The sequence below is a fragment of the Sciurus vulgaris genome, assembly GCF_902686455.1.
Source record: "Sciurus vulgaris genome assembly, chromosome: 7".
NCBI lineage: Eukaryota > Metazoa > Chordata > Mammalia > Rodentia > Sciuridae > Sciurus > Sciurus vulgaris.
The window spans coordinates 132,708,056-132,728,212 of NC_136467.1; the positions used below are offsets into that span (position 1 = coordinate 132,708,056).

The 20,157-nt window shown below is 34.6% G+C and overlaps 1 protein-coding gene across 1 annotated transcript in view; it reads right to left on the minus strand.

The window, feature by feature from the left end:
• Positions 1–20,157, minus strand: part of EXOC2 (exocyst complex component 2) — a 219,401-nt gene that overhangs the window by 95,379 nt on the left and 103,865 nt on the right. Inside the window, 8 exon segments of the mRNA XM_079147307.1 lie at positions 2,746–2,812; positions 6,060–6,121; positions 6,796–6,855; positions 7,306–7,386; positions 12,461–12,522; positions 13,650–13,771; positions 14,176–14,333; positions 14,490–14,555. Coding sequence (XP_079003433.1) covers positions 2,746–2,812; positions 6,060–6,121; positions 6,796–6,855; positions 7,306–7,386; positions 12,461–12,522; positions 13,650–13,771; positions 14,176–14,333; positions 14,490–14,555 — 678 coding nt within the window.

A 20,157-nucleotide genomic window follows, 5' to 3' on the forward strand; every position in this document is an offset into this window, starting at 1 on the left:
AGGGTCACTAAGGCCAAAGGATTCTTCCACAGGAAGTGGTCAGGTCAGTCAAGGGGAAGGAGTAGAGCTCCATTTGCTGGTACATTCTCCAGGGTCCTGTCTCACTTAAATAATTTCTTATAAAAATGATCAGACCCCAATGCTTACAAATGCAATATCCTACAGTTCAGAAGAATTATGTATATAAAATTCTGGGAATGGCCCTTGTGGCTGCTACTGTGGTCACTGAGGCTTGGGGGTCCTGTACTCCAGCTGGTGTGAGGGCATTCTCTGGAACAGCTGTGACTCATCTATGACCTTCATTCAAGATCCTTGACTAAAACTAAGGCAAAAGTACCTTCTAGGAAAAGTTCTCAACCATACTTGGCTTATTCTTTCTGTACAGAATCAGAGTAACTTGCAATAATGTAGTTCGACATAGAAAAGGTAGATATGAACAGGTTCCTGTTCTTTGAGGTACATGGACCAAAGATGTACTACACTCTTTGAACTCAATTGCCAAGCAAACCTTGCATTTCCTATAATTTCAGTTCAATCAAGTGTCCACAGACCTTCTAATTTTTTTTAGGGGGGCGTGCGATAAGTACCAGGTATTGAACCTAAGGGTGCTTAACCACTGAGCCACATCTCCAGCTCTTTTTTTAAATTTTTAAATTTTTATTTTGACACAGGGTCTCACTAAGTTGCTTACGACCTCGCTAAGTTGCTGAGGCTGGCTGTGAACTTTTGATCCTCCTGCCTCAGCCTACCAAGTCTCTCCTGGGATTACAGGCACTGCACCCAACTATATCTATGTTTCATTATTTAAAATGTTCTCATCTTTATTTCTGGCAGAATATAGCCTACTCACTGCCCTTTTGGTCATTAACAAATAGAAATAAAAGGCCAAATAATTTTAAAAAGTAACTTCAAACAAATGAAAAAGTTGCTAATGGCTCTGAGTCAACTTGTGGATAGGAAGTGGAACATATTACAAGGTTAACAGGGTGATATTATGTATAAAACTTTTTCCATATTTAGTGAATAAATGGCAGAAAAGACACCAGAAAGAAAACAATGGGTGAGTGCTGGAACTTGCACAGATGAAGCCAGGAATGGCAAGACCATCTCTCCCTCTTGTTCCCAAACCTGGTTCTGCCATTACGCAGTTCTTTTAAAGCACATGGGCATAAGTGAACAGGACTGGTATCCCCAATATTATTTTCATGTTTGGTCTTTATCTCATTCTATAAATGTACAGTCTCCTAGAACCCCCACTTTTTTACATCCTGGTTGAATGCTTTGACCTGTCTGTGACCCAGTCGGCTGCAGGTCTTACTCTGCAGGTTTAAACCTGAGCTGGGCTTTTTGTCTGGCACTGAGGAAGTTGTTTGGGCTGTTGCTGAAAGGTATGCACAGATGAACTGTGCCACTTAACATGTGCCACTTAACATTCAGGGTGGGAAACCATCCCACCCTGAGCCAGATTCTTTAAACCTAAATTCCATAACACAGGCCCCTTTTTGTGGATATTTCTTCTCATTATCCACTGTCCAGTGAGAGGAGATACTGTAACCTCCTCCATATGTAAGCCTTCTGATAAATGCTTTGGACTGATCACCCTGCATTTTGAAATCCCAACAGGCCCCATTTAGGACAGTAACTTGCAGGAACTCCCCTTCCACCATGTCTGGGGAGACTTTAGGCACAAGTTCTGCTGGACAGAACACTAGTATTTTTCTTAGTATTTGTATCTATTCATAGGCTGTGTATATAGGGTTAATTCACAAATCTCTCTAGATTTCCTTCCTGGGATCCAGACAAGTATATCCAATCACCCAGAAGATATCTCCTACTGTCACCCATTGGACAAATCTCCCAAACTAAGTTTTCAATCTTTCTTCAGAAGATGTTTATCTCAGTGGCAGGTAACTTCTGAATCTAGTCATCCAAACAAGTAAAACCTAGAATAATATTTTTGACTACTTTGACTAAACAATAGTTTCCCTAATGTCAAATCTATTATTATTTAGGAATTCATACTTAAAATTACTGTGGAAATAACAAATAAGAGGGTAGGAAATTCAAATCTTTTCTTCTTGATACACACAAACACACACACATTCAATACATCATCACAAATCAGAGAAGTTATTTTTCTTTAAGATAGCTAACTTGAGTCTGGATTCAACAGCTAAGTTTACCTACATGGTAATGTATATATGTGAATCATCCCTAAATACACGTATATATTAAAAATGTGTATGCACATGTGTACACATGTATGCATGTATGTGCAGATATATGGTGATCTGGTTTTGTTTTTGCTATAAAACCTGTATTCAAATAAAATGGTGACCTCACAGAAACAAAAGAGAGAAAAGCAAAGCTTCTCTGATTGAAGAGGCAACAGACATGAGGGACATCCCTTTGTCCTGTGCCTCCTTCCCAGAGGATCAAGGTAACTTTTTCAAGCACCAGAGAACTAGTAGGACATCTTTTAATGCTCACGAACCCGCACAGATGTGGCAAGTGTGCAGGACTTTTTAGGTGCAATTCCAGCTAAAAAGTGATATGAGGTACATTTTAATTATACTTTACTAAAATTTTCACAACATAATATAGCCCCAAAGCATACAGCACTGTCCCATAGAACATGTTACAGCAATGATGCAGTAATACTCAACATAATTCAGATTGATTTATGGGCTAGTCATTAAATAATTTTAAATGGCATGTTTTATTTTCCTTTATTAGCTTACTTACGGAAGTCAAACTAAAGTCTTCATGAATACTTCCAAACAAATCAGGAGAAGAAATGTCTACAGAAAGACTGAATTATAGAAGAGAAGAGTTAGAATTAAAGCACTGAAACTGAAAAATGCAACAAACTATGTGTAAATTTCACTTTAAAAGGTTCTGGTATAACTATAATGAACATTTTTTAAAAAAGGTTTCTTGGATTGGGAAGAGGGGAGTGAGGGGAGGGGAGGGAAGATGGGGTGGGGGAAGGATGGTGGAATGAGACAGACATTATTACCCTATATATATGTATGACTATACTACCGGTATGACTCTGCACTATGTACAGCCAGAGGAACAAGAAGCTATGTTCCATTTGTGTACAATGTATGTATTCTACTGTCATGCAGAACAAATTTAAAAAAAAAAAGGTTTTGGTTAAAAAAAAAATCAAATAACTTTCTATAAATTTCCTAAAATATATTTTTAAATTATTAGCTCAAAGAAGGCACAGTGGGCTATCAACTAACATGGGCCATTAAAAAAAAAAAAAAAAACAAACAAAACAACTGCTTTTGGATGTTCTCAAAACTGGTATAAATTTAAAACAAACCATCAAAGGAAAAATGTCAAGTAATTTTACTCAAAGTGTTTCTATCAGAATTTCCAAGGGGCTTTTTGAAACTTCCTTTCATAGTAATCCACTTAAAGGTGAGGTGAATTAGGAAATTAATTGATAACCCACAAGCAACTAGAAACAAAACTGGTGACAGAGGGAAGGACGTATCATAAAGATACCATTCCTTTTTTTTAAACCTGACTGATTTTAAAATTCCCATGGAAGATTAAAGCAATGAAAATATAAATTAACATTTCAAAACAGAGATAATAAAAGAATGCCAGTCTGAAAAACATTGAAACATAAGCCAAAGATAATTAAAACAGCACTGATTTAAAATATATTTGTGATGAATCAACTGAAAATAAAGCTCAGAAATACACTGCACATGTATATCTAATACAATGATGTATGAAACAAATTATAACCAAGCAACAAGACAATCAATAATACCAAGATTCTGATTAATTACACAAATTTTGGCATAGGAATAAACTTAATAAAGAAAATCAATTCAGAAAATCTAAAAGAATTAAAAACTTATTTGATCATCATAGATAGTTTTATATACTGGAAAATAAAAACCAATATGAGGAAATAAATAAGTAAAATTCCTTAGAAAACTTGGAATGGAAATACCATTTGACCCAGCTATCCCACTCCTTGGCCTATACCCAAAGGACTTAAAATCTGCATACTACAGAGATACAGCCATATCAATGTTCATAGCTGCTCAATTCACAATAGCCAGATTGTGGAACCAACCTAGATGCCCTTCGATTGATGAATGGACGAAGAAACTGAGGTATATATATACACACAATGGACTATTACTCAGCCATAAAAATAATAAAATTATGGCATTTGCAGGCAAATGATGAAATTGGAGAATATCATGCTAAGTGAGATAAGCCAATCTCAAAAAACCCAAGGACTAATGATCTTGCTGATAAGCGGATGATGACACATAATGGGGGGCGGGAGAGGGGCAAGAATGGAGAAAGGAGGAACTCTATAGAGGGAAAAGAAGGGTGGGAGGGTTGGGGGGGATAACAGAATGAATCAAAAACTAAACCCTAGGTAAATGTATGATTACACAAATGGAATGCCTCTACTTCATGTACAAACAGAGAAACAAGATGTATCTCATTGTTTACAATAAAAATAAATTAATAAAAAAATAATAATGAGGGAAATGCAAATGAAAATCACAATGGGATATTACATCACACCTGTTAGGATGAGTGTTAACAAGAAGACAAGTTTTTTTTTTTGTTTTGTTTTGCTCTTTTTTTTTTTTTTTTGGTGGTTCTGGGGTTTGAACCCAGAGCCTAATGCATGCCAGGCAATCACTCTACAACTGAGTCACGTCCTCAGAATTACACTATTATGTGTAACTATAATGCAATAAAACATAAAAAGAAAAAATGACAGGGTGAAATAAGAAACTTTTTATCTTAAAAATATATATGAATGCCAATTAATGATGAATGAAATGATATCTGAAGTGGATGAAATCGAAAGGAAGCATTTTTTGGTTATCTATAAGGTGGCTTAAATGAATGATTTTTCAATTAAATCAACAAAGCTCTGTGGGTTAAAATAAAAAGACAAGAGATATGTGTTGATGAGGATGTGGAGAAAAAAGGAATCTTTGTACCCTGTTGTGGACTGTCAGTGTTACATTCTTCAAAACTGGGGAAAACGGAGGAATGCTGGTTAAAGGGCACAAATTTTAGGTTATAAGAAAATAAGTTCTGGGGATGGAACATGATGTAGTTATGTTAATACTCCATACTAACTAGAGTTAATAGGACTGTAATGTTTGCTTGTAATTTGCTGAGAGTAGATATTAAGAGTCCTCACCACCCACAGACAGTCCTACCCCCAGCAATGATTTTTGATGATATTAATGGTGTCAATTAATTTTATTGTGGTAACTACTTTACAATGTATATCAAATAAATGTACACCCTGACTGTGTACAATTTTTACTTGTCAATTATATCTCATTAAAGCCAGAAAAAGGAGTTATTAAAATAAACTCATTATGAGTGAGATTCTCATTCATATGAATAAAGTCATTAAGAATAAAGTCATTAAAATAAAAAAAATAAATAAAGATTTAGGAGACTTTTTTTTTTCAAAATTGTTATCAGAGCAAAAATTTTAGATGCAGAGGAGTTACATGTGTCAAGTGTCATTCAGAAAAATTAGATGTTAAAAAAACAAATAAAGCATTTTATAGTACTGTCCTATATAGCCAAACTATGAAAAAACTACCTCATGAATTTGGAAATATCAAGTCAGGAAGTATTCTCTGGAGCTCAAATAACTGACCCAAGCTCAACTCTTCCCAGATGCTCAATTTCTAACAAGAGAACTGGTGCAGTCCCCTAACACCAGGAGTATAAAAATAATAACTGGGAGATATACAATTAAATTTCCCACCATTTTATTATTTATAAAACCTATTCTTTTGGACAATTAGTAAGCTAATTATGTTTTCAATTTGTTTAATATGTGTGTAATAAGATTACAATGAATTCAGAAGATAAAAAACTTATGGAAAAGGCATAGGTCATATAAAACTATGACTTTAATATGAACAATTTACCTCTCACTGGAAATCTCAGAATATAAAACCAAATATGTAACTTCAGTCTACATTTTTAATTCTCTTAAATGCACAGGTGAAAATAACTTCACTTTTACTTACTGTGTAGTATCTATATCAGCATCAGGTTTGGTGCTCAATTGTTCCAGACAGTATATAAAAACCTAAGTCAAAGATAAGTTTCAGTGACATAAACTGTGACAGTCATCTATTTGGACATGAAAATTATTTAACATGAAATAGAACTATCTATACCATCAGTGGTATGTTGTGGGGGTGTATTAAGTACATTTATATTTGTGTATGTGTGTTCCTGTGTGACAGATAAGTTGCTTCAAAGTATACCACATAAGTGACAAAAAAATAAAAGCACTTATGTTTTTGACCAATTGTTTTTGAATATATTTTAGGAAAAAAATAACCTTTTTTCTTTCCCTTGTTCATTCACTAACATTTTTCAACTTTGTTAACACAATGTGCCTACACAGAACTGATCCCAATCAAAAAACTTTATAGTTTAGATAAAATGTAAACAAGTAATTATCATTTAATTTACTCTAATAGAATGATCTAATGGAAATACAAATAAAGTATCATGAGAACACAAAAATGAAAAAGTTAACAAATTAAATATTTAGGTATTATTAAAATGAGCAGGAATTAATCCTAGATTAAATATTATTTTGTTACCCTACTTACTCTAAACTATTACATACACAGATAAGATTCAAATATGAATCCATATTTAACAAGTTAAACATATTATATAAACAGAAGGGCTGACTGCTAAATGCATGCATGATCCCAGGTTTTGGGCATCGCTGCTGTCAAACATTACCTGCATGATATTGATGCTTAACTGGCAAACCTCTTCCTGTGTTTTAGGTTGTTGAAAGACCTGTGAGGAAGAATTATGATTGAAACTTTTGGACTTTGCTAAGGAAATAAACTATTTATGGAGTTAGACCACAGTTAAAACATGAGAAACTGCTTCAGGTATGGACATGCTTGCTCTGAAGAGCTGGTTCACAGGTGATTTCCTAGGTAGGGGTAGTTCTGGTCCCAAGCTGGCTGACAATACCCAGGTCAATCATTCACTTTGTATACAAAGTATTGCTTACATCCCCTGGACTCATATTTTAACTCTTATCATCCCACCTTAGAACCAGCACTCAGCATATCTCTATAGTTGAACTTAAAAAAAAAAAACACACACAAGTAAATATGCGAAATAAGTTCTTGTATTCAGAAATTCAGTTCTTTGTATTCAGAAATTTAAAACTGTAATTCCTGAGAAAGGGTTCCTCAAGAAATTCTGAAATGGAGATGGAATTGAGCAGAAACTTACACTGGCTTCCCCAGGCTTGCACTCCAGAACGCCCTTCAGGGACTGCAGGGAGTGCACGATGCACTGTTCAAACTGACATGGCTGAAGGAAAAAAATACCTATCTTAAATTTTTAAAAGAGCACAGGCTATGAAGACATACTTAACTAAGTGAATATGGCCAAAAACTCCAACTTTTTCAGGATTTTGGAAAGGAAGACAGATAATAATCTGACCAATAATATCCTAATCACCAAGTTTTAGATTTGGCATGTGCTTTTTGCACTTAATATTTGTAAAGTGGGTCAATCTTAAAACTAAAGTACATCTCATTCTACTAGAAGAGAACTCAAATATCACTAAAATTTGTCTTCAATATTTTACTCTTCTGAGAGGCAAATGATGCAAAAAGGACCAAATATAATGAGCACGTTACTTTTTTTTTTTTTTTTTTTTTTTCAGTATTGGGGTTTGAACCCAGGAGTCTAGCACCACCCCCAGTCCTTTATTTTCAGACAGTGTCTCTAAGTTGCTTAGGGCCTTAAGTTGCTGAGACTGACCTGAAACCTGTGATCCTCCTGTCTCAAGCTCTTGAGTTGCCGGGTTACAGGTATTTGCCACTGCACCCAATTTTAGCTTATATTTGAAACACTATGTCCCAGGTACATTCTGAGATAAGTTTAGTTCCCTAGATGTTCCACATCTCTGGCACTGTTCAACAAAATCTAATGCTAATAAAAATGAGCTGTAAGTGAAATAAATTATTGTAGTCACATACATATTAAGTGAAAAAAAAAGTTGAAAATATATCTAACCAATGGCAACCAATAAGCTTCAATGAATTCTAATACCTTAAGCTCCTATGTGTGTCTGAAGTTTTACTCTGGATGATAGTGACACGAGAGTAAGACAGAATTCTCATGAAAAGCTTATTTTGTCCAGGACATACCACCATGAAAGTTACAGTCAAAAATGATTTTCTAAAAAAGTATAGAAATATAAATTTTCAACTGCATAATAAAATAAGCATCATGAACAAAACAAGTAGAACTCAGAGAAAAATGGTGCTGGAGGGAAGTCTGATCTAAATATGACAGTCAAAGAAGGCACCCTGAGATGGCAAGAACACTGAGGCTGAGTCGTGAAAAGCAAGAAGGGAAGAAAGCAACTTTTTTTGGAGGAAAACAGTACGCACACAGGCAGAGGTGGGGGCAAGAAATACCAGCACTGAAGGACCAAGGGAAGGGCAGTGGATCATAACCTCTGAGTGTGAACACAGGCACCACAGATAGGGTTAGGAGTTTAGGATTTATCAAGGGACGCTGAGTCAGGGCAGGATCAATGCTCAACTAACCAGCTTTGTGCAAAAAATCTGGCAAGAACCTCTCCTCAAAATACACACTGATTTTTCAAAAGTGTTTGGGGAAAAATAGTAACAAAAGAAAGGAAGTGACAAATGTATACATATTTTAAAAAGACAAGTTTACTTTCTTACAAAAATAGCTCTGACAATGAAAGTTAAAATAGTGCCACAGCTTTAATGATTTTACTACTCTTTGAAACCACCAGAGGGCACCATAAAGAATATTTAAAAGTAGAAGTGGAAAAAAAGGGGGACATAGGATGACTGCACAGAAAGCATTTAAAGAGTCAAAACGTGTATTAGTGCCTAGCATGTGTGACGATTGGGGTTTAACCCCCAACACCATCACAAAAAAAAAAAAGTTTATTAGATGAACTGACCTTAAACTTTGACCACCTATCTCAGGAGACATGAAAATTTAAGTTGTTAAAACAATGATAACAATCTAATATTGAAAATAAAATAAAAAATTGAACTTCAGACAGTTAAATAGTGACGCTCATGTGTGCTCACTTAGATTTCTTGTGTTAAGATTTAAACTATGCATTTTAAATTTTTACATTTATATTATACAATAAATGGACAGGGAGTAATAGAAAGCTCAGTTAAATTGGGAGTAAATGACAGTCTAAACAATTACCTTTTCTCTAAAAAAAAAAAAATGAAATAGAGCTATCTCTTGTATCGTCAGTGAATCATCCAACATAGTTGACTACTCTACAAGAAGTTATCACAAATCATTCCAGTTCCTCTGAAAGAAGAAAATTCTCAGAATTATCCAAACTGAAAAAAGGCAGAAACCATTTTCAACATGAGAAGAAAACAGGATGCTTTCAAGTGAGCTGTAAAGGAGCACTGAAGTGAAGTTCTAATTAAAGACAATACTTCGGCAAAAATAGCAGTCATAAGTGGCAAAACTCGATATTCATTTCTTTAACACGATAAGGAATGTTTCCCTATAACAGTCAAAGGAAAAGAAACAAATGGGATTGGTAGTATGGAAATGTTAAGATAATATAACTTAGAGGTATGTGACAGGATTTGAAAGAACTAAGCCATTGTTCAAAGTCTAAGAATTTTACACACACACGTAAGGTTAAACTATTTTAAATTGGAATCTAGACTTGTGCTCTAGACTTTTTCTCTTGAGAGAGACCCATGTTGAATGGCTAAAACCTTTGTCAGCATTATCAAATCCATTCTGTTAGCTTAATTCTTCAAAGACATTTGACCAGAAAATGTCTGCTGACTCTCAATGTGCTCCTTCTCATTGGTCATTCATTTCAAGACCCACTGGGGTTTAGATCTTCCCTACACTACTTACAAGGCTTGTGTGTTTCAAGTCAAACAAGGAATTAGCTATTTTATGGTTATAATTGCACTAGGGTAGTCAAACTTTAAAGATAAGACTACAAACACATTTCGGTAGCAACTATCCCAGGTCATTGTCACAGAGGCTGATTATAATAATCAAGTAAACCAACCATCCTAGGTTACAGCAGCTGTCAGTGAGGTGCACACTGGGCTGACCACATATGCTATAAACACTAACCTGAAGAAGGACCTAAAGCCAATACCTATTTTAAGGCTGAGGATCAAATTTACATCATTTTTTTTTAAATGAAACAGAACCATGAAAACTGAGACTTTATTTTCTCAAACTGAACATATAACCCTCCCCCACTCTTTTTCTTTCCAGAAAACTAATTTCAGGCAGGTATCACAAACTAGGAATTAAGGTGACTTGATGTTTAATTTGGTCACATCTATTTCATTTGGGGCAAGTTATTCAGTGGGTGATGGTCCAATGATCTCTTTTGGACCTATCCTTCAAGCTTGCTATAATTGCTTCATAATTAGGACAGGGTTGTATGAAACAGTTTTGAAAATATAGTAAGGAATAATGTAAACTTAAGGAATTGCCATGGAGGCCCCAGTCATTACACATGTTAAATTAACAAATAAAGATTCATGTTTACCTAAAGCTTTACAGTTTACAAAGAGCTTCAATCCACAGTATATCATGTAATCCTGACCCAAAACACTGTGAAGAATTATTTTATTCCTTTCCTAATTAAAGCATAGGGATCAGTTAGGTAACATGGCTTCTTTAAAGTTGTGGTTCTAAATTGAATGCAGTACATTTTCTTCCATACCAGTGCTGTCCAACAGAAGTATAATATAAGCCACAAAGACAAGGTAGAGATATAATTTTAGATTTTCCAGTAGCCACATTAAAAAAATTAAAACCAAAAAATTTTAACATAGTTTATTTAATTCAAAATATCCAAATATCATAACTTCAAAATGTAATCAATATAAAAAGTTGAAAGATTTTACATTCAATCATTTTAGTATCTTGAGAGGCAATACTAGTTGCTACACAACTTTCTCTAACAATTTAGTGTGAGGTGAAATAAGGTACAGAATAGCTTTTATTTAAATACAAACAACTGTGACAAATAGAGTAAATCTAATTAAGATATTTTTATTCTAAAGATCTTTGAAATTAGATAATCAATTTATTAAAAACAATAAACTTTTCTAACTCATTTCGAGCATGAGTTAATAAAAAATTGGAAGTAAGCATTTCTTTTCTAAAGTATGTTGTTACTTAACGTAAGGAACACTTGCATATATTTAAATCACATTAATATAGAACCTTCAATTTTGGAAAAATAAAACAAGACCCAATTTTCCCAATTCTCAAAGGAACGTTGTTGATAAGAAGTTCAGATCTTCAAGGAAAAGAAGAAATATGTGGGAGCTTTGTCCCTCAACAGCCTCACTCCTCATTGGTTTATAAATTTGAACTGGTAAAAACCATTTTATTCTTGTTTCCTTACCTGAAGCAGAAACTGGAAGTTTTCTTCCCACAATTTAATTTCTCCCTTTTTCTCACTAAGGTAAGACTAAAATTGGGAGTAGCCACAAACTCTGCTGAAAAGCTCCATTTCCCTGCCTCTGCTGCTGAGGATGTACATACATAAAAGTGTTCTGCCAACTACACATGAAAAGACCTGTCAGTCATGGCTCTGAGGAGAGTGCTAGACTTTTTTCCTAGAAGGAGTAATGCTGTGAGTTATCATGGGGCCATCCTGTGCAGAAGCCACTACAAAGGACCACAGAGAAGAAAGGCAAAGGGCGTCTGGGTATTGGACACTTGGATTATCTGGCCAATGTGTGAGAAAAAGGAAATTTCTTGTCTTGTGTAAGTCACTAGGATGTTTCTTTGGCAAATGTCAATCTTACTGACACATCCACATACAAGATTTTTAGGGGGATTTGTAAGTCAGTTGTGAGAACACAAAAAATTATGAAAACTATATTCAAAGATATTTTGAAACCCATCTGAAAAGAACAGACCATAGTTGTAGTTGCTGCCTGACCTGTGAACTTATCTGCAGAGGTTTGGGCTTGTTGTTTTCTTAAAGTTTAGGGACCAGAAAGAACCTCTGTTCTGCTTTTCTGAAAATTTGAAGTTGCTGAGTAATATGGAATTAAGAATAAACTTTTTTAAAAACTAATACAAACAAAAATAGTGATGCAGGATGAAAAGAAGCCACTCTAAAAGAAACCCACTGTTTTCATTAATTGTTAAATAAATAAAAGTGATTAGCATTAAGAAAAAATGACTCAGAAAAATTTAAACAAGTGCAATTTTTCTATTTTCAGAAAACTATAGAGTTGCAATGCAGACAGCATACACACCTTATGAATATAATGGTTTTTAACATAATAAACAATATGTAATACTGTTTAATTTTAATGTTATAAACAATAAGGACTAATGATGAAACAGAATTTAAACTTACTAGAGAAGTCAGTCCTTCATTATCAACAATCCAGTCCTCCTTTTCAGCTAATCTCTTTATTTCTACAAGGAAAACAAGCATACAGTCCTTTTCATTATAATTATCTCACTGATATTTATACAGATAAAAATCTACAAAGGGTATGGTTTTACTTATTTTATATAGATTTGTAAAAATCTGATGAAAGTAGGAATAGATGTAATTTTTGTAGACTTAAAGATCTAAATATGTATTATTTACTTAATTTTTCTAATAAAATACTAATATAAATAAACATTTTTAATACATAGCCCAATTTGGAAAATATTAGGTTAGGCTTAATGATCCCTTGAGATGAGGATTACTTATTCAGTACCCAAAACTGGACAGACAACAAAATCAGCCCTACAATTTTTTCCCCTATAACTTCTGATGAATACTTTGGATTCTGTTTGAATGTTATACATTCTTGACAATGGCAGCATGATTCTCACTTGGCTAAAGGAATGTCAACTGCCAAAATGTCAACACTGCAGGCTGGTACAGGTTCCTGGGGAGAAAGGGTGAAGTGATAAATTAAGAGGGGAATGTTCAGCTACACAATGTATTAACTACCATGTCTGCAGTGATGTGACTTCCCCATTTAAAAAGCCCAGTGGCAGATAGTAATGGTTTGTGTTATTTCTAACAATGTTCTTGATTGTTTTCGATAACATTTAATATCCAAAAGGCTGCTTTATAAAGATTAACCTTACTGATTTTTATGATTCTCTGTGGAAGATCCTGAGAAAATTAAAAAGTATCTATAAAAAATTTCTAGTATTCATAATACCATTGCTAATGGCCTTTTATCAGATTTTACATTGTTTTATTTATATTAAAAAATTTGAATGTACACATTTTTTAAAACAAATCCCTATTTTATACACTACATTTTCTACTTAACATTTGCCCTAAGGATGTTCTTATATTCTGAAATATTTTCAAGTATATCTGTCTCAATTTCTGCATGGTCCTGCATCTCACCTAAATTGATTTGAAAAGAAACCAAAATGAAAAACCTCTATTAAACAGCTAGAAATGAGGTGAATATATTCAAATTACCGTAAGAGTACTTTTCTCTTGTTTTCAAGGATTTGGAAGCTGGAAGAAGGGGGCAAATTCAGATAACTATCGTCCAAGTAAGTGTTATCAATTTTTCTTAACACACCTTCTGCTGTGTGTTGTAATGTGACCATTACACAACGTACACGGAGATCCAAAATGAGATCCTGGATAGTCTGTAACATGTCATTAGGAATTTCAAGGGCAGTCAATGATTCATAAGTAAGCCTAGGAAACAAACACAACAAAAGAAAAGTGAGCAGAAGGGATCTTGAAGTAATTCCTTGCTATTGCTTTCACCATCTGCACCTGTGCCTCATTGAGCTTATGAGCTATACCATTAGGAGGAAAAAAGGGAGAATAAGACCAAGACCCTGGTATAACAATAATACTGAATTAAGCAACAGAAAAGATATACATACAGTATGGTTTTCTCATCCAACATAAATACCAGGAATGTTTAAGAGTTTTACTATTAGATGATAAGTGAGAAATAGTGGAGGAAACAGGACAGAGAAAGAGGAAAGTAAAATTTCTTTCTTGCTGACAATATTAAAATGGTCATATCCCATAATGAAGTCCGTCCCCTCCCTACTCCCCAAAAAACAAGGTGTGTTTGTGTGTATATTTACCTTATGGTCTGGATGACATGAGCAAGCCACTGCCCAGAGAGTTCAGATTTCACCTCCCAGCCTCCATACTGCCTCATTTCTCCCTCTCGGATGCTGAGTGGGAGCAAAGCTCCACGGATCAGCTTCACGAGAGAATGCATTACTTCCTGAATCATTTTCTAGAATGGACAAGCAAAAATGTATTTAAATGTCATCAGGTTGGTTAAATAAAAGAATGAGTCTGATCAATAACAAATACTTTCATTGTAAAATCTTCTAGTAACCTCAGATGAGAAAGTCCTACCCTGTAGTCTACATACTTATCCTTAACTTACCTTGAAATCATTTTGTCTTTGCCTTACATTCTTTGATCTTTCAATCTGACCTGACTTCTCAGCAGTCTAAAAATTTTTAAAACAAAATAAAACATATTAGTTGTCTTTTAGAAACAATTTATAAAATTAAATGTTTTAATAGTTGTACATGAGAACATGAGATATAACTTGATTTGAGTGGATGCTTAAGAAATTAAGTTTCTGGTTATAAGATGATTAATTAGAAATCCGTTCTTATGCCATCAAGAAGTTACATACCTTTCTAAAACCTTTAGGTACAATTCCCATAAATAAATATAAAAATTAAGTTGAAACTATCAATCTCATAGGAGAATTTCATATGGTATTTCAACAATTCTATATGATTAAATTATGATGTACCATATCCATGATAACATTTTTTAAAATACTTTTTTTAGTTGTTGTTGGACCTTTATTTTATTTATTTATTTTTATGTGGTGCTGAGAATCAAACCCAGTGCCTCACACACGCTAGTGCCTCACTCTGCCACTAAGCCACAACCCCATGATAACATTTTTAATATAATTTCTCATTAGATAGTACAGAAGTAAAAGGAAGAGTAAACTCTAAATTAAGGTACAGCAATCCTAGGACATCCATTCTATTTCCTTGGTAAATACTTATAAGCATTATGTCATTTTATTTAAATAGATTATAAATCACTGCTCTTCTTTCAGGGATTTTACAATGTAATTTAGAAAAAATACATTCTACTATTCTAGAATAATTTTTTTGTTTACTGACATAGCCCACCTTTTCCTTAAAGTAATGTGTAGAAGACATTATATTGATTAAAAGAGATCTGTTCAACTGGATTTCAGTTAGCATTTTATTATCAAATTTCTGACAACCAAGTACTAGAAGGGCAAGCTTAAGGAACCTTACAAATAAAGAAGCAACAACAAAATTACACCATGAAAGGAAAACTCTGACATTTCACTGATATAATGTAAAAATTATTTCTTAAAACCCTCACATATTATTTGTTAAATGGTAAAGAAATGTCTAGAGACCTTTTAAGTTAAAAACAGTCACATTATCAATGATTATGTTACGAACTTCATATTAACTTTAAAATACAAGCAATGTTTATATATTTATACATAACATATATACACATATTGGATAAGCTAAAGAAACAGTGTATAGAGTTTGTTTATATAATGAACATTACTGAGTAAACAAAGGATTAGATTGTTGGTTGTTTCCAACAATAATGTCCAACATGCTGATAAAAAGTAGTCAGCACAAACATAAATATGCATCCTTCAAACTCTAATTACACTTATTTTTAATTGTATATTAAACTATGGAGTTGTCTTCAGTTTTTTTCTTTGAAGGAACTCACTTTTGCTTTGAAAGGATTAAAGGTATAAATAAAAACACTAAACTCAAAATTCACCTCAATAACCATTCAAAAAAGCTAACTCCTGTGTTCACTGGTCAACGATTCCTGAAAATCTTAGTACAACGGAATGGATGTTTTCCTTCATTTTTAAGATGAATGAAAAGTGAAGTGAAGTGTATTAAGTATGAAAGAGATGTGATTAGGTCTCAAGTGAGGAGGAGGGAACAAAGAGGGCCAGTGTAGAGGTATAGCCAGCCAGCAGAATGCTAGAGTGATCCAAGTGAGCAACGGCTGTACCTGAAAGTAGATGGAGGAGCCCACAAATATTATATATACAATATATATAAAGCCTGACCACCCTGGCCACTGTGGTAAGGAAGGTGACATGCCAAGAGGCCTCCTGTCTGAGTCATGTCCACTCAGGCAAGCCCAATGGCTCTAAGAGTCTGCTAGCCTGCTTTCTGTTCTTGTCCAGTACAGTGCTCAGTCAAAAGCCCACTGCTGGGTTACAAAGCACAAGTGAGACTCTGGGTTAGATATCCAGTACTGCACCTGCTTACCCAGCTAAATCACACTGCTGGTAATACAGAGCCTCAGCGTAGAAAAATTTGCAAACACATGTTCTGCTCACTAAGGGGCTAGCGCTGTTCTCTGAATATTGTAGACACTATTTTCCTTTTTTCTTTCTTTATTATCCCACTAATTTGTTTCAAATATCATTTCTATCTATAGCCTTCCAAGAGATATCTCCAGTGCAAATGTCTTCTCTGAGACCCATATTTGAATCTCAAATTGCCTACTTGCTATCTCTTCTTGAGTCTACTATCTTAGAAACTTGGTATGTTTCCTCCCAAGTACATTCTTCCTCAAGTCTTTCAGGCTCTGTAATGGCAAACATGTTCACTCAGGAGTCTGTTGCAGGGCTATATCTGAAAACCTGTCCTCATCTCTCTCATCTAATCCACCAGCATGACCAATCAACACTATCACCAAAATACAAGTCATGCCTATCAATTTCTCTCCAACTCTGCTGGTAAAACCTTCACCCAAACCACTACTCTTGCCTGCCTATACCACATTCATGGCTTCCCCACTTGTGTTCTCTGACAATTTATTTAGACTAAGCAACTAAAGCGGCCTTTTTTAACACAGGATGGCAAGCCCAGCCAGCTCCTCCTAACGTGTGCATGCCTGCTAGGGACAGTCTGGGTCTTCCTGTTTTTTCAGATGCCACATGACACATGTGCCATTCATCATATAGAGCATGTTGATCTCTCCTGTGTTGTTTCCTTTTCATATGCCAAGTATCAACTTAAATATGCACAAAGAGACCTTACTTCCATTCCATTCCACTACTAGAATTTTTATCTTAGGATAAAAGACAAAGGTTTTTGTTTCTGTTACAGCCTTTCGCAGGACTTAGGGGTGACTTTTTAAAAAATTATATTTTGGTCCTACCTCTCAGGGAGGGAAAAGAGTCAGGTTTACTCTCTCTCTTCAGCTCCAAAGAGTTTTTTTTTTTTGTTTTGTTTTCCCTCTTCTTTTTTCTCCTCTGAGGCAGCAGGGATTTGAACCACGGCCCTTGCGTATGCTAGGTGAGCACTCTCCAAACTGAGCCATTTCTTCAGCTCCAGGTTTACTCTTGACATTGCTTTCTTTATAATACTGTATATTTCTATTTTAGAATTTATGTCTGCATATATATTCTGTGTGCATGTTTGCATGTATATGCATGTTGCAGGTATACATAATGTGTGCATGCATGTATGTTTATACTCTATGTCATGTGTATGTACACAAATGTATTTCTATAATATTGGTAGGTACATGTTTGTGTGTGTGTGTGTGTGTGTGTGTGTGTGTGTGTGTGAGTACCTGGCACACAGATGATTTCCAGTGTATTCAATAAATATCTGGTGAAGGAATTATCACTGGGACTTAGGGTCCCTCAGGACCTTTCTGCACATACTTCAAAAACCATGACTGCCCTAAACACTGGGATACTCTGAAGGCCTTTTTGAAAAACCTGAAGTCCTAGGTCTCAAGGAGACAGATTAAACTCTTGGAAGGAGATCTGCCAAGCATAAATACTATGATATGCTCCCAAAGAACTCAACAGACTCAGTTCTTCCTAGAGATTTAAGTTGTCAACAAAAAGTATGAGCAGAAGTCTGAAAGTTTTGTATGAAGACTAGGGATTGAGAGTACTTCTGCTGGTGTTGAAATCAGATGTTGCAGAGGATCCAGCTCCTACTGGAATGTCAGGAGGCACACAATGACACTGGATACTGAACTGCTAAAGATTTAAGAATCTTACAATAATTAATTTTATATGGCAACTTGAACAGGCCACAGGGTGCCCAGGCATTGTTTCAGATATTATTCTATGTGTGTCTGTGAGAATGTTCTAGATGAAATAACATTTAAATCAGTAGACTGAGTAAAGCGGGTGGTCCTCCTCTATGTGGTGGGTCTTATCTGATCAGTTGAAGGTCTGGATACAACAAAAAGGCTGTTTCATTGTCTCTGAGTAAGAAGGAACTCTTCCTGCTTGAATGTCTTCATCTTGGGGTATTCACCTTTATTTTTGCTTTGATACTTGAACTGAAACATTTGCTTCTTTTGGATCTCGAGCTTGATGGCATTTACACTGTAACTTATACCAGTTCTCCTGGGTCTCCAGCTTGCTGCCTCACCTTGCAGACCTTTGACTTATCAGTTTTCACAATCACATGAGCCAATTCTCTTTGTATATGTGTGTGTGTGTGTGTGTGTGTGTATGAGAGAGAGAGAGAGAGAGAGTTATGCATACCTATACATATCCGATTGATCTGTTTCTTCTGGAGAACCCTGATTCACACAGACCTAGTCTGGTATGCTGCAGAGGAAGGAAGGGACGTGCCAGCATAAGACTGTCAGAGGGAGTCTTCTCTAATTGTGTCCTCCATAGTACCTCAACTTTGTACATAGGGAACTGACCATTCAATGGGAAGATTATTTCAAAGTCATTTGTTCTGTAAATACTTTTAAATGAAAGAAAAAGAGAGAAAAATGTGTAGTTAAGAAGTATCAAGGGCTGGGAATATGGTTCCTTGGTAGGGCACTTGCCAGGCATGTATGAGGTCCTGGGTTTGGTGCCCCATCATCCCACAACTCAACAAATGTATCAAGTTAAGGCTATGTTTTTGTCACAATTTTGTTCACAAAACAGATGCTTGTAAATGTATGATAACATCTACTGGACAATAATTTTGTAAAATTTAAGAACTTATCTCCAAATACACACAGAGTAGAAGGGAAAGAGGAGTTAAGTCTAATGCATGCAGTTGCTAATAAAACAACAGTGACATATTGTTTTAATCTGATGAGGAGATGAACATTCCTAACACAAGAAATTTCCTTAGTTTGCCTTACTTTACAAAAAAAAAAAAAAAAAAATCCAGCGGTGAAATCTACATTTTAATTGACATGAGCTGTACAACTTTTTAAGATAGCAATTCCTAACAATGAACAAATAATTGAATACTTAAAAAATTTTCATTCAAAAATACACTACATTTAAAATATATCTAAAGGTGAGATCTTAATCTATTATTAACCATTTCGTTAACTAAAAACCTTAACTCTTCCTGCATACACAGACCAAAACTACTTTGTGGTAAGACCAACGGCTAGATTTCACTGTTTTGATTCACATTATGTTACTTCACATGGACTAACTGGTTTGAAGAACTGACTATTTCTTTAAACTGTTGGAAACTTCATCTAAATCTTTAACGGATGGGCTCTTAATAAAACAAGACAGTTCTATAACAACTAAATATGAAAATTTAAGCAAATTGTATTTAAATACTGTAAAGCTCTCTGGAATGAAATTAACCCTTAATAACCAAGTTTTCAATTCTGAGAACATAATAATCATTTCCACAGTAGTATACTTGTTGCTCAATTTAAGTTTTTATAGGTGTTCTACATCTGAAACAATGGGACAAAATGGGTTAAATACTAACGATTGGAAACTTCAAAATTCTTCCCAATATTAAGTTTCTCGATTTCACTCATACACTGACAGGGTGGACACACGTACAACTCTTCCACTCCTTGCTACTTCCCTTTGTTACCTTTTGAGATTTACAATAGATGGTTAAAGAGTTTTTAAAACATGCTTTAATCTATAGAATGAATTACACTTAATTAATAATCTTACTATAAACTTAAAATGAACATTTATGAACGTAAGTATACAGAAATATATTCAATTCAGTAGAAAAATTAAAATCATCTTTTTGTGTCAACAA